The sequence below is a fragment of the Leguminivora glycinivorella genome, chromosome 7 (assembly GCF_023078275.1).
Source record: "Leguminivora glycinivorella isolate SPB_JAAS2020 chromosome 7, LegGlyc_1.1, whole genome shotgun sequence".
In the NCBI taxonomy this organism is placed as follows: Eukaryota; Metazoa; Arthropoda; class Insecta; order Lepidoptera; family Tortricidae; genus Leguminivora; species Leguminivora glycinivorella.
In genome coordinates, this window is record NC_062977.1 from 15136813 (window position 1) to 15150902 (window position 14090).

General features: G+C 37.6%; 1 protein-coding gene across 1 annotated transcript in view; it reads right to left on the reverse strand.

Moving 5' to 3' along the window:
• The window catches only part of LOC125227841 (heparan sulfate glucosamine 3-O-sulfotransferase 5), a 96324-nt gene that overhangs the window by 7212 nt on the left and 75022 nt on the right, over positions 1–14090 (reverse strand). The window contains 1 exon segment of the mRNA XM_048132214.1: positions 8344–8512. Coding sequence (XP_047988171.1) covers positions 8344–8512 — 169 coding nt within the window.

The following is a 14090-nucleotide window of genomic DNA, read 5'->3' on the forward strand; positions in this document are numbered from 1 at the left end:
TTCTAGAAGATTACTTTGCTAATCCACGATTGGATTACGTGCGTCAATTAGTGCTAACCCTTTATAGTGCTCTATAATATTATGTTCCAGAATTTCATTACCAGGCGTAGGTCTGTTAAAGTTACTAGTCTTTTAGCACTACAACTTGTTGGGTAAGTATATAAAAGAAACAGCCACAAGAGCCAGTATAAATCAGAATAAATATTGCCTATAAATTAACTTGTGTACTTGAAAATATGGTAGTATTTTTATTGTACAGCGTTACCGCCCCTGACGTTTATTAAAAAAAATGCTAAAAGAATTAAAATATTGTTTAGAAGTTAACCCGCCTAACCGTCCGACAGTGGCGTTCGAAAAACGAATACTTGTTTGAAAATCAATTTCCAGCTTTCCAGCAAAAATATTCCAGCCGGCAGGTACGAAAATAAACAGAAAGAATTCAATACCGGGTGGGTACTCTTTCGTCGGTCGTGTAATCCTTTGATGTTATTTTTCAAGCATTCATTTTAGTTTAAAACACCTTCAGAGCACGTAATCCTGTAGAGGGCGTGATTGTATCTGTGTAGTCGAATCTCATTTAGATTATCCTGTGTTTGCGATCACGTCGATATCGGGGATTAACAGTCAAACAATTTCCTATATTATGTACGTTCAGTTCGGCGCCTGTTTACTTTGTTTATATCCATTGCTCCTGTGTGGATGCTTGTATTGGTATCGATGTACGTGAAGCAAACACGAGTGTATAATGGCAATACACGATTTCAAGATGGTAGTAATAAAGCAATGAGGTCTTCGAGAACTTACAGCGCAATTGTGTCATAAATTAGTAGTAGTAGTAAACTCTTTATTGTACATAAGAGTCTTTATTGTACAATTAATAACAAAAAACAAGTGTAATTACAGTAATGAACAGTACAAAGGCGAAGTTATCCCTAAATTACCTATTTATCTACAACAATAAAAGAAACTACTAACAGCATGTAAGCATGATCGAATGATCAAGACGCAGCTTTTCATTTATAACCAATTTTACATATTAGTACGTTGCTTTTTCAGTATTTATTTTACTTTGTAAGCATTGCCATTAAGTAGTGCATTCAAATCATAGTGGATAAAGGAAGTTATTCGAGTTAATTTCTGTGTGACTATAGTTAGCAGCTTTTGGACTGCAGTTGGTTATTTAGTTTTACGGTAACTAGTTTACAAACTAATAGCAATTTAGCCAAATGGTGGCACTTGGTCACCTCCGTAGATAACTATTCCCGCTTGAAAACTATTGCATTATATTATTATGTAGTTAAACAAACATTTCAAACTAAATATTGTTCACGACCTCCAGAAGCTCATATTAGTGGCTCTGTAAGCTGTAAGCTTTTGCGGTATGCTAAGAAAATGAAAAAGTAAAAAATAATTACTTCTTCTAGCCATTATCACAACCAAGTTAAGGTAGTATTAAGCGCCATCCACATCCATGGAAAATTTCAGAAAACTGGATACTTAAATATTTTTTTCACAAGAATCGGTTGCGAATTGCGACATTCAGAGGGAAACATCCGGACTATTCCGGACATACAAAAAAATTATCGAGTTAAGCCGTGGACCTACGATATCGCTCAAGCCTATTTATAATATATCTAACCGAAAGTTAAGCTAATTGACGAAGCCAGATGCGGGTTCTATTATTGTTTTTGTAATGTACATAACAAACATGTAGGGAACTGACAATGAATAAGACGCAATTAAAAATGTTCGCCTACTAGTTAGGTATGTGTGGTTGTACCATTACTTTTTGACAAACCTTACAGCTAAGGGCCACTTTGTGTTCACCTAAAGGTTCTTTAAGTTTTATTTTAATCAGTTTGGCGATCGGTTGGTAATTATTTGCAAGCCTGCTAGGCTTCCGGCGGCGATGCGTGCTCTCACGGGGCGTGGCGACCAAGCCCTCAGGCTCGGACTGTTACACTGCAGTGATTGAGCTAATCTTTCATGGCGATTTTTAGGGCCAGTAACATCAAACAGCAGAGGTCTATGGAAGTTCCCACAGAAAAAAAATGGGAACGCTAAATTCGGTAACAGACAGTTTGGTGGAATCTACCCGTAGTGGCACATATTTGCTCACTGTGCTGGAACGTTTGCCTTAACGTTCGACGTTTTATGGATACCTATGCATTATAGCTATGCGGAAAACATTACTTACATAATCTAATCGTATTTACAGTATACGTTTCATCTTTACGTCGTTACTCTGCCACCGATTCAAACTAAACCCTACAAATTTCGCCTTATCAGGTTAACGCTTAAGGAGTGGAAATCACTTCCTGCTAGAATCTATTGGATCTCTAAATCAAGAGTAAATATATTTTGGATAACTAGCATACTCCATTCTAGTTTGTATAGCCCTAAAACATAGGCAGACATCGGTTTCATCTGGAGGTAACACAATATTATTTCATATTTTAGCATTAAAACAGAATTATCAAGACTGACAACAAAGGCGAGTCCTCAGAAATTGCCGCAACATTTTCATTATTATTCATATCGTATCCAAAATTGGTAAAACGGAACACAAAATGTGTTTCTCGCTAACAGCAATCACGCAAGCTCACGTTAAAAGCGAATAAGTTAGCGTAGCCTATAAAATTGCAACTTTTCAAAGCGTGACTGTAAATGAATCAGCATTTATTTTGAAAAAACATATTGCATCATATTGGAAAAAACATCAATAGGATTATTTTCTTTCTATGCTTCAAAACCTCTGTAGTGTAAGAGTTTTAAATGATTCACGGCTATTTTCATTAGACTTAATATTGACCGGGATATAGACCGTGATTACATTTTTGATTTTTGTCGAGCTACCGATATTTCCGATATTTCGATCACGGAAGTCCCGGTCAATATAAGTCTATAATGTAAACAATGCGCAATTTTTTCCAACTTATTCATATTCATATTATTCATATTCATTTATTCATAAAATTAACAATTTTACAAGTCAAAGTTAAAGTTAAATTATCAGAATTAGGGTACAATACAATATTACATTTTAAAAATAGAAAATACTCTCAAATAAATTCAATAATTAATTTAAAAAAGAAATAGATGTTGAACAATAATTACAAAAAATAATAATAATAGTATACTTCTTGATATTTAGAATGATACAAGACAAAATAATAATAAATTAAACCATTACGTCGACTGTCTATGATTAGGATAGAGAAAGTTTCAAGTATTAGTAAGTGTCATAAGGTACCTACTGTGTACCAGTAGATGCCACTTTCCATCTATTGAGAAAAATCCTTCCTCCTCCTTTTACGAAAGCAATTTGTCCGTACAAAGCAGTGTGCACCATCCAAGCATCATAGGCCTCTGCCTATCGCACTGGCCGTAATCGTAATTAATGTGCCTAAGCACTGCTCCGCAGATAAGGCCGCCCTCCTTTATGACGGCTGTTGTTCCATCCAAAGGGTTGCCCATTGCCGCCATGCCTCCGGTACGAAATTTTTATGGTATGTACACAAACTGTTTACTTCGCTAACCGAGAGTCCGCGAAAGATGAGCCAGTATAGCCGTGATCTGTGGCCTGTTTCCTCCTGAGTGTTTACCTCATTGTATTCTTAGATTTTGGAGCCTTTGAAATTTAACAAGGTCATTAAGTGCAAAATTAGACCTAACTAATTAAATATGTGTTCAGTTTACGGCATTAAATAAGCAACAAGAATAAAATTATTACCGATTGACGAAATCGTAACAGGTTTCTGCTAGGTACTTGACGAAGTTCAAATTCACTGATACTGATCGAGATTGTTGAGAATCACTATTAGTACAGTCATTACATAAGCGATCCTCCTATAGAACTGGATTATCCAAAGATGGGGGTAGGGTTTAATTTTATCGTTATACATATTCGCAATACACTGCTTTCATCATTATAATTAAATTTATTTTTACAACCTTTTGTTTAAATTTATCTGTGAGCAAATCTGAAGTTTAATTTTCCGATAATAAGCACTATCTTAGCAAAATAAAAAAACACATGCATACTTAGGTGTATTGCCAGACTTAATAAATATTTAAATATATTGTATGCTCTGTTTTCATTTTCTCGCAAACGTACTAAACTCCCGTCAAGTAATTTTATTTTTAGTCTTCTTGAGCCTTTACTTTATTACAGTATCAAAATCATTCGTGAAACATCTTCCATGTGGTACCTAGGTACTCCAAAATGTGAGTGAAAATAACATAAAGTGTGGTAAGTATATATCCACGCTTAGTCATTTTAGTTTGATACAGTCGATAAAGCTTCGCAATCAACAACAAAATACAGATCGCAGTTGAAATCACTGCGATTACCATTCCCAATTCAAATTTAGCCAATGTATGGCCGCGATTCGTATAGATTATCAAATATGTGGAACAGTCGAACATCATTAACACGTCCAATCACCGAATTGTATAGTAGTTCATTAATTCGAACATATCCCTCTAATTCCGGTGGGTTTGTGTTGCATAATCCGCTATAGTTATTAGCAATTAGTTGGTGATAATTGATATGTATTCTCCTGCGATATGTAGGCGTTGCTAATAAGACGTGCAACTGTAACCTTGACGTTCGTGGTCTACTTAAATATATAAAAGAAGAAACCATATCAACGCACAGCCGAAACCGATGACTGACATATCAACGCACAGCCGAAACCGCTGGTCCTAGAGATCTCAAATTTCGCACGTAAGTAGGTTCCTTATAAGATGTAGAGGAGCACTAATAAGAAATGACTTTTCAAAATTAACCTCTTAAGGGGTGAAATGGACGTCCAGAGTTTGTATGGGAAAACATGATTACGTACGCGGGCGAAGCCGCGGGAAAAAGCTAGTTAACATATACAAATGCCTGTTTCTACTTGTATGACCCCATTTAAAAAGTACAATTTTTTTTAATAAAATAACCCAAAAACACAACCCACAACTTCATGTGTTTAAATTAAATTCATTATTTAATTGCTACTTCAAGCCAGTTTACGAATTAAAAAAACCGGCCAAGAGCGTGTCGGGCCACGCTCAGTGTAGGGTTCCGTAGTTTTACGTATTTTTCTCAAAAACTACTGAACCTATGAAGTTCAAAACAATTTTCCTAGAAAGTCTTTATAAAGTTCTACTTTTAGGATTTTTTTCATATTTTTTAACCATATGGTTCAAAAGTTAGAGGGGGGGGGGACGCACTTTTTTTTCCTTTAGGAGCGATTATTTCCGAAAATATTAATATTTTAAAAAAACGATCTTAGTAAACCCTTATTCATTTTTAAATATCTATCCAATAATATATCACACGTTGGGGTTGGAATGAAAAAAATATCAGCCCCCACTTTACATGTAGGGGGGGTATTTTTTATTTTTGCACTTTGTCGGCGTGATTGATATACATATTGGTACCAAATTTCAGCTTTCTAGTGCTAACGGTTACTGAGATTATCCGCGGACGGACGGACGGACAGACAGACATGGCGAAACTATAAGGGTTCCTAGTGACTACGGAACCCTAAAAATGCAATTTATTAATCCAAAAAGATAACTTTGTTTAATAAAAAAGCCAGTTATTTATGTTAAAACATAAAGTTCGTAAAAAAGGCCGAGTACCTACAATTAACTGGGTAATATATTAAGGTCGTTTCATCGTTCAACCCTTGTTTAGTTAATTTAGTCGGTGCCCCTGTCTCGACTGATTTGTTGGATTGCTGTTGCTGTGTCGAGGATAAACAAACAAACAAATAGCAGCCGGCTACTGGTATTAAAACCTGAGGCAGAAGGACAACGTTCTGGCAAATAAGTAACACAATATTACTTCGTCTGCCCGAATTTAGTATGTAGTAGACGCCTGATAAAAAAATAAGGGCAATAAAGCTATGTGAGCTAATTGCTTAGATCAATTAACAGGCGCTGTCTCAGTTGTCTTTCTTCTGTGGGGCGGGTTTGTGAGATGATTTTTACCCTTTTAAGAGTTGAATTCCAGGCTAAAACTATCCTATGTCCTTTCCCGGGCCTAAAACTATTCCTTATCAAATTTAAACTAAATCTCTCCTGCGGTTCACAAATATAGTACGTATGGTACAAATATAGTCAGACAAACACAGTTTCGCATGTGTAATATTATCGTAAAAAGGATTTTCTATTTTGGCCGACCGACCCTTAGCTATGACTCAGCTTCGTGCACGGAGGCCGATGAACGGAGGTGCGGGTTTCAGCAGATTCATAGCCAATTCTTTTTAAATAATGGCCGCACATTATTAAGAACAATATTATCAACGATTTTTTTTTTTCTGATCTGACATAGCCAAATTACTTTATTTTAAAAGACTTAGATGAAGTTGCATTATAATTATGGTAAAGACATCTAAATTTCTTAATTAACGCATCGCAATGTTATTTGCGCGGTCATGAGAGTAAAGATAATTAAAACGCTGCTATATTTGCTACTATTCATTAATTGTACAGACACCAGCTAAGCGCGGATCCAGCTTCGTGCCCGGGGGGGGGGTCACGTGGTAAAGGCCCAGGCCCCAGAGGGGGGTCACGTGGTCTATTTGTATGGCCAACCTAGGCTCCAGGGGCGGGTCATGACCCCCATGACCCTCCCCCCCCGCTGGATCCGCGCATGACACCAGCAATACTATATATGTTACTCTTCGAAGGCCGCATAATAACTATGTGACATATAACACTTTAAGTTCTCGCGCTTTGTACACATATTTAAAGTCACACACAGGTCGAACGCGATTAATTAACATTATTTTTACCTTTTTTCCCAACGTTTCGGCCAGGTTGCACTGGCCGTGGTCGCGCAAGACTGACGTCCCAGGAAAGTGTCACCGGAGATGTAAACAACACAAAACTACCCGATATTAATTTATATAAATGTTCGGGGTAGACAAATAAATATAATCTACCCGCTTTTAGTTATTGTTTATTTCCCACCGCACGACACACAGCACTCACAACATCCGCGCACTGGTCCGAAGATAGATCTTTTGGTTTGAACATTTGAATCACTGGTCCCCATGTTGGCGATAATCTATACCCGTCTTCCCTGTTAAAGTTTTTAGGATATTTTTTAATTTCGATCGCCTCCCTCACAATCCGGGGATAATAGTGTCGCTCGGTGGAAAGAACTTTGGGTTTGTGTAGCTCAATCCAGTGATTCGTTTCCGCAGTAAGCAAGTGCTCGGCGATTGCAGATTTGTGTATATGGCGATTTTTAACTGCCGCTATGTGTTCCTTCACCCTCTCTTGAACGCTGCGCTTTGTTTGGCCAATATACGCACTTCCACAACTGCAATCTATCTTGTAGACACCCGGACTTTGGTACGGAATGACATCCTTAGGACTGCGTAAGAGACTCGCTACTTTAGATGTTAATTAATCGCGTTCGACCTGTGTGTGACTTTAAATATAACTATGTGACATGCTCTTACGAGTGGTACGACATCTGTACGAGGATTTGACTGAATGCACGGGGCCAATATGATAATAATACATCGATAAATGGAGCATTCCATGAAATAGTCTACCGTTGTCCCTTACGAAAATGGCAATGGCAATGGCTTCTGCAAAATGGCTAGCGTAAAAGGATCTTTATCTAAGGCAATGTGCAGAATTAGGCACAAAATTAAGCAGTTTACGAAATATAATGCGTTTTTACGGGACACCCCATGGAATTAATTATGAATTTGTATGCGATTTTATATATTTCTACACTAGTGTTGTCAGAATATGCTGTACCATAAAACTTGTTAACATCCTCAATTGTACCTACCCTTACCATATTCTCAGAAATAAATATTTATGATTACGATTTGCTCCAAATAGGTATAAACCGAAAAAACAAAATGTACTTATAAAGGCGCATCCTGACTCGGCGGTTTGGCGAATATTCGCCCATCGCGATTTGGTCAGACACGCTACCACGAGTACGGCTGTCCTTACCTGTATGATGTACAGCACGTGGAAGGTGAGGAAGAGAGACAGCAGCGTGACGGAGAGTAGCGCCGCCGCGAGTTTGTCAGACACGCTACCACGAGCACGGCTCTGTTCGCACCTGTATGCTGTACAGCGCGCTGTCGTACAGCACGTGGAAGGTGAGGAAGAGAGACAGCAGCGTGACGGAGAGTAGCGCCGCCGCGAGTTTGTCAGACACGCTACCACGAGCACGGCTCTGTTCTCACCTGTATGCTGTACAGCGCGCTGTCGTACAGCACGTGGAAGGTGAGGAAGAGAGACAGCAGCGTGACGGAGAGTAGCGCCGCCGCGAGTTTGTCAGACACGCTACCACGAGCACGGCTCTGTTCTCACCTGTATGCTGTACAGCGCGCTGTCGTACAGCACGTGGAAGGTGAGGAAGAGAGACAGCAGCGTGACGGAGAGTAGCGCCGCCGCGAGTTTGGGCCGCGACACGCCCACCACGAGCACGCAGTCCGCCAGCTCGCCCTCTGCCGGCCGGAACGACGACCGCGGCAACCATCTATAAAAAAAACTGTTATAGTCTGACAAGTTCACTTTTTCAGTGGAATGGCAAGTTTTCAATGTACAGGCTCTAAGGATCGAGGAAGGTCGACAGACTCATTCAAATGGCGCTTGAACTCGCACGTGATTTTACGAGTAGTTGCGGACTGTTAATATATATCATTCAGCGCACTAATCAAATACCGCAATAAAATTAAAATCGTACGCAGCGATAGCTAGGAACCTCATCAGGAACGGATACGTTACAGTAATAATTATTACAATTAAATTGCATGTGCCAGGTAACAATAAAGACATAATTAAGTATGTAACTCCGTATAGACAGATAGTGTAAGAAAAAGACGTACCTCGAAACCATTAAGAGAGATGTATGTCGCCTAGGTGACGCTACACCTTTGGTTTTTAACATATACCAAGTTAAGAACATGATCCAAATTGTCAAAACTGGAGGGCGATTTTTGAATCTCGCATACGGGATTTTGTCACTAAAATACCGGTTGAAAACGGTGACTTGCCTATTATTTTCAGTGACAATTTTCTGAATTCGAACGCTTGAGACTCAAAAATCGGCCCGCTGAGGCTCAACAATTTTGGGCCTGTGTCGTGAGATGGTAGTCTGTGGACTGTGACTACACATTTTACTTTGATACTAATTCTCTATATTATATTACTTAATAAATATTACCCTATATTATACACGATATCCTCTTTGACAACAATAATGATTATACGTCGCAAGACTTGTTATTAATTGCAGACATTTATAAATAACTGATTATAATGTTTTGACGCGACGTCATGCTTACGCCACGCCTCGCCTTCATCGAATGACTTACCTATATGTTTATACGAACAAATCGCGCCGTCTTTTATTGACTGCTTTGAAAGACTATCTATTGTAGACAAACTTATGAGTATTTCTATTCCACTACGGTTCGTTGTCACAATACTATTTGGCTTGGCGTGAACTTTTAGATGAGCGACGTACGGTATTACCAGCATCGTCGTGAGGTTTGTCCAATATCAAAACTTTATTGTCAATCTTGTTCTTGTGTTCAGCCTTTATTTTAATAGTTTACATTGTATTTCAATAGCACTATGTAGGCGGCAAATTTACACGGGTATTGAGCATTAATCTAGCCTATTGACTAGTTCCAACAATATGTACTTACTAACTTTGGGGAAACTGCCGCCCACAGATATTTACATGTTTTTGTGATAAACAGTAAGGTGGATGTACCACTGCTCGACAGGTTAAGGGAAAATATTTATGTGTTTCGTGATATTACGATAATTTACCCATCTATACAAAACATATCCATCTTTTTTGGGAGATGTGACCTTTAACTTTATTAAATGCAATTAGTTTCATACAGTGATAATATAAAAAAATCTCAAAATTAAATAAAACGTAAGTCAATACGCTTGTCCGAATAACTGACAGGTGCTTTTGCTGGCAGTCCTAATAGATGACATCTAAGTATGATTCAGGAAAAACAGTAAATAACAAGTGTTTTGGGTTAAAATTTACTACAAAATTAAATAATTTAATAAAAAAAAACGTATTCTGTTGATAACATTTACTTTTTACGTGCTACATTTATGTAATAAAATAGAATAAGTCGGCTCCGCATTTTGAGCAAAATAAATTATGTAATGAACTAAAATAGGGATTCCCCCAAAATAAAAATTGTATTCCACAGGTTCTGCAATACTTTGCCGGCTCCACTTCTTCGTCGTTTAAATCCACCTCTGTGTCTGGAAGCATCACGAAGAACAGATCCAGGAAAATGTTTTGTGAAAAATGACATGTCAAGCACTACCCAAAGAAATTATACAGATTTCACTACATTTAACGAGAAAACATATCAATAAAACCGTAAAAGATATACAAAAAACTGTCTATGTGCATGTAATTTGTTTTTTTCAGTAAAGTTAATGTGACTTACAGAAAAATATGCTGATAATATGAAACTGTAAACGATTCGTTTTGGCTACTTTAATCGTGATATCCTGAAAAAACGGCTCGACAAACATTGGGACTTGGAAAATAACGTAACAGTCCCAATAAATGCCAGCCGTGTCGAGTTTTAGACTTGCGACGGTTTTCAGTCCTAATAAATGACACGCTTGTTTATCACAGTAACAATGAACGAAATCGACATTTAATTACTTAAATATCTTCCCGCACATTCTAGCACCAACACAATTATAGAATATGTTCACAACTTACCGTGAAAGTATTTTAAATAAGTCAGCAAATACGAGCAAAGCTTAACCAAATCGCTAACAAAATTGAGAGATTGATTGCTCATGACAATGTCATCACATATATTATTCATTAATTGAAAAAGTTTCTATATTTTATAATATGGCGTATGAAATGTGAAGGCTACAAACATTTCTCATCTAATAAATCTAATTGCGATGAATGTAACGGTAATCTTATCTTATTAATCGCTATTTAAACCATGGGTGACGAGTACTAGTACCGCGTCGAGCACTAGTACATCCACCTTATACACACCAAATAACCAAATATTTGTCAATTTGGTATTAAGTAATTTATACCTTTGTCAGTGATGACTAATAAGTAAATTCCATGTAAAAATAAACATTTTAAACTTTTCATTGTAATATCAACTGCTATGCCTATTCATTCTTATTCTTTGTTTAAATAATATTAGTGAAAGGATTCTATAGTTGAACCACGAGCGAAGCGAGTGGTTCGAGAATAGAATCCTGAACTTGCGAGTTTTCTAACACACGAGAAGTAAAATACATTTGCACCCGAGTGTAACACAAAACTTTTCCCCTCACTATAGCGAGGAAACTACAACGCAAAAAAATGCGTTTATCACTGCTTCCAGTAGTTCCACAGGTGGTAAATCATCTTAATTACTAGATTCACCTACTTTTATCAATTTTGAAGCAGTTAATTTGACTTTATTCAAGGTCAAATTACTTTACCCACTAGTGGATAAAATGCGTTTTTACCCGCTGGTATTAAAGGACAAAACGCGTGTTTCCGAGCTAGTGAGGGGAAAAAATAATTGCGTGTACGTTACGCATGTAAAAAGACGAGCAACACATTTAAAGAAGAATTTATTTCTTTACTCGCATTGGTGTCTAATGTTGTAAAGATTTGGTACGATCTCGGAAGTTAAGCGGGTATGTATAATTATTGAACCTTTGAGTTGACTAATCGGACCTCAGCAGGCTCTTATGACCCTCATGAGCCGTGGTAGAATGCCGGGATAACGCAAGGAAGGAGATTCATACTGTATATAATTAACAAATAACATTGAGATTCATTATCGATCTCCTCCTATGTGGCCATTGTGAATCTACGCCATCTTTGGACCTATTGGTGTGAATGAATGATTAAATGAATAGGTATCGGTCTCAGACTTACAGGTTGCTTCCGTTCGTTTGGTCGGCAGCGCTTGACTCATCTGTACTCGCATCTGTATGCGGACCCATCAATCTCCTCCTATGTGGACATTGCGAATCTACGCCACCTTTGGACCTATTAGTGTGAATGAATGATTGAATCATTGAATGAATGAATGAATAAGAATCAGTGTTCAACTTACAGAATGTCGAGCGGCAGAGACTGCGAGCAACTCCTATAGGTTGCTTCCGTTCGTTTGGTCGGCAGCGCTTGACTCATCTGTACTCGCGTCTCCATGCGGACCCATCGATCTCCTCCTATGTGGACATTGCGAATCTACGCCACCTGTAGTGTGTGTACTACACCTTACCCACACACGTGTATTCGTCTACTATATAAGATGTCACTTATGTTATTCTACACATTATAGACCTATACTCCAAGTCTGTTGTATCATTCAACGTCCCACATCACATGGCGATCCTGCCAGTGCGGCCTTGTGCTGCACTGGCGGCGCGCCGCGCCGCGCCATTGCAACCAAGGCCAAGGATATAATTAAAAAATATATATTGAAGGACACTTTATGGATTATATTTATAATACTTCAGTGTGGACTATTGAAATTTATATTTTCGGTGAATTTAATTGGTGAAACTTTCTCATTTAAAAAAAAAAGTTATAAAAATCGGTGACTTCGGACGCATTACCTACCAGTGTAAATTCAGTGTTCAATTCCGGACGAGAAATGAAGTTCGTAGACTTCGTTAAGAGGTGATGTTAACAAAACTTTTTTGATGATAAGTACGAACTTATCATACGAATGTGAACGTAAGTGATATAAACTGGCTCAATTTAAACACAGTGAAATAAGGGATAAAAGGATGGTATGCAGCAGGGGGTTGTTGGTGTCGTGATGTCGCTGGACACAGATGCTGGCACAGCCAGTATATTCCGGCATTGCCAGCACAGGATGGATTGTTCATGGCCTTTGCTCAGGTCCTGGGCAGGCGAGTAGCGAGTACAATACAACGTCAATGTGGAAAAGTGTGTATTAAAAGTAAAATAGTGAACAATTTGTGTCTTATATGTAAAGGACATCGAATTATGTCTAATATTTACTAAGTTTTGTTAGGTAAGTGATATAATCAAGAATAGTTACAAAAAATGTACGAATTAGGCAGTGGATTCAGATTTTTTTTTAAGTGACCCATATAAAATTCCGTTTTATAACGAAATTAATGTAATGTGTGTGTTAAAAAAAAACTTTTTAAATTTGTTGATTTGATATACAAGAACAATTATAGGGACATACTTTCATTCTTTATGCATTATGGCGCATGACGGCGGCGCGTGTACTCCTTTTATGGATCGGCAGGCGCCGTCTGTTATTTCAGCTCACATTACATAGTTGTCAGGTCATAGATTGGTTAAAGTATATTAGTAATACAATTAAATGTTAAAGTAATCGATAGGTACATTTCAGATTTAAACATATTGAAGTAGGTCAAAATATATAGTTTACTTAAAATAAATAAGTTAATGTTATTTTTACGTGTTTTTACGAATGAGCAATTTGTTTTTGTATCGGACTAGACTTTTTTTACACGGTTCTGACAAAATATAAAAAAAATATGAATAAATATTGAGCTTATTGACATGACTTGACAAGACTTTTATATAACAGCGAGATATTGTAAGGGTCGGATTTTTTTTGTGAGAAGTACAGGTAAGGTAAGTGCTAAAGAGTTAACGTTGGTTTTAAATGAATGACTTTGAAAGGTTTGTAACGTGAAATAATGTTTTTTTTTTTTTGGTCTTAAAATGGAATGGAAAGCAAAAACATTTGAGTTTTTCTGGACACCTAGCCTGATCAACTAGGAGTTGCGGAAAATCTTATAATGTTGATGTTTTCGCGGTGTGTAATTGCGTGATTGGGGTTTTAACGTTTTGATTTTGTAAGAATGAAATGTGAAAGAAATTGCGTAAAATAAAATATACCTATCGCAACAACAATGACCCGAGAGGCGGTGTTGTGCGACTAGGTTAACAAGGGTACGCCAGGGTACAAGGCAGGCTAGGGAATCCTTGGAGATCTGATCATGATTCGGTCGAGTACCAATCGTGAAGACTCCTTGGACACATGGAAGGTTATTATGTAAGGAAGTGTTAAAAGAACTGCCTG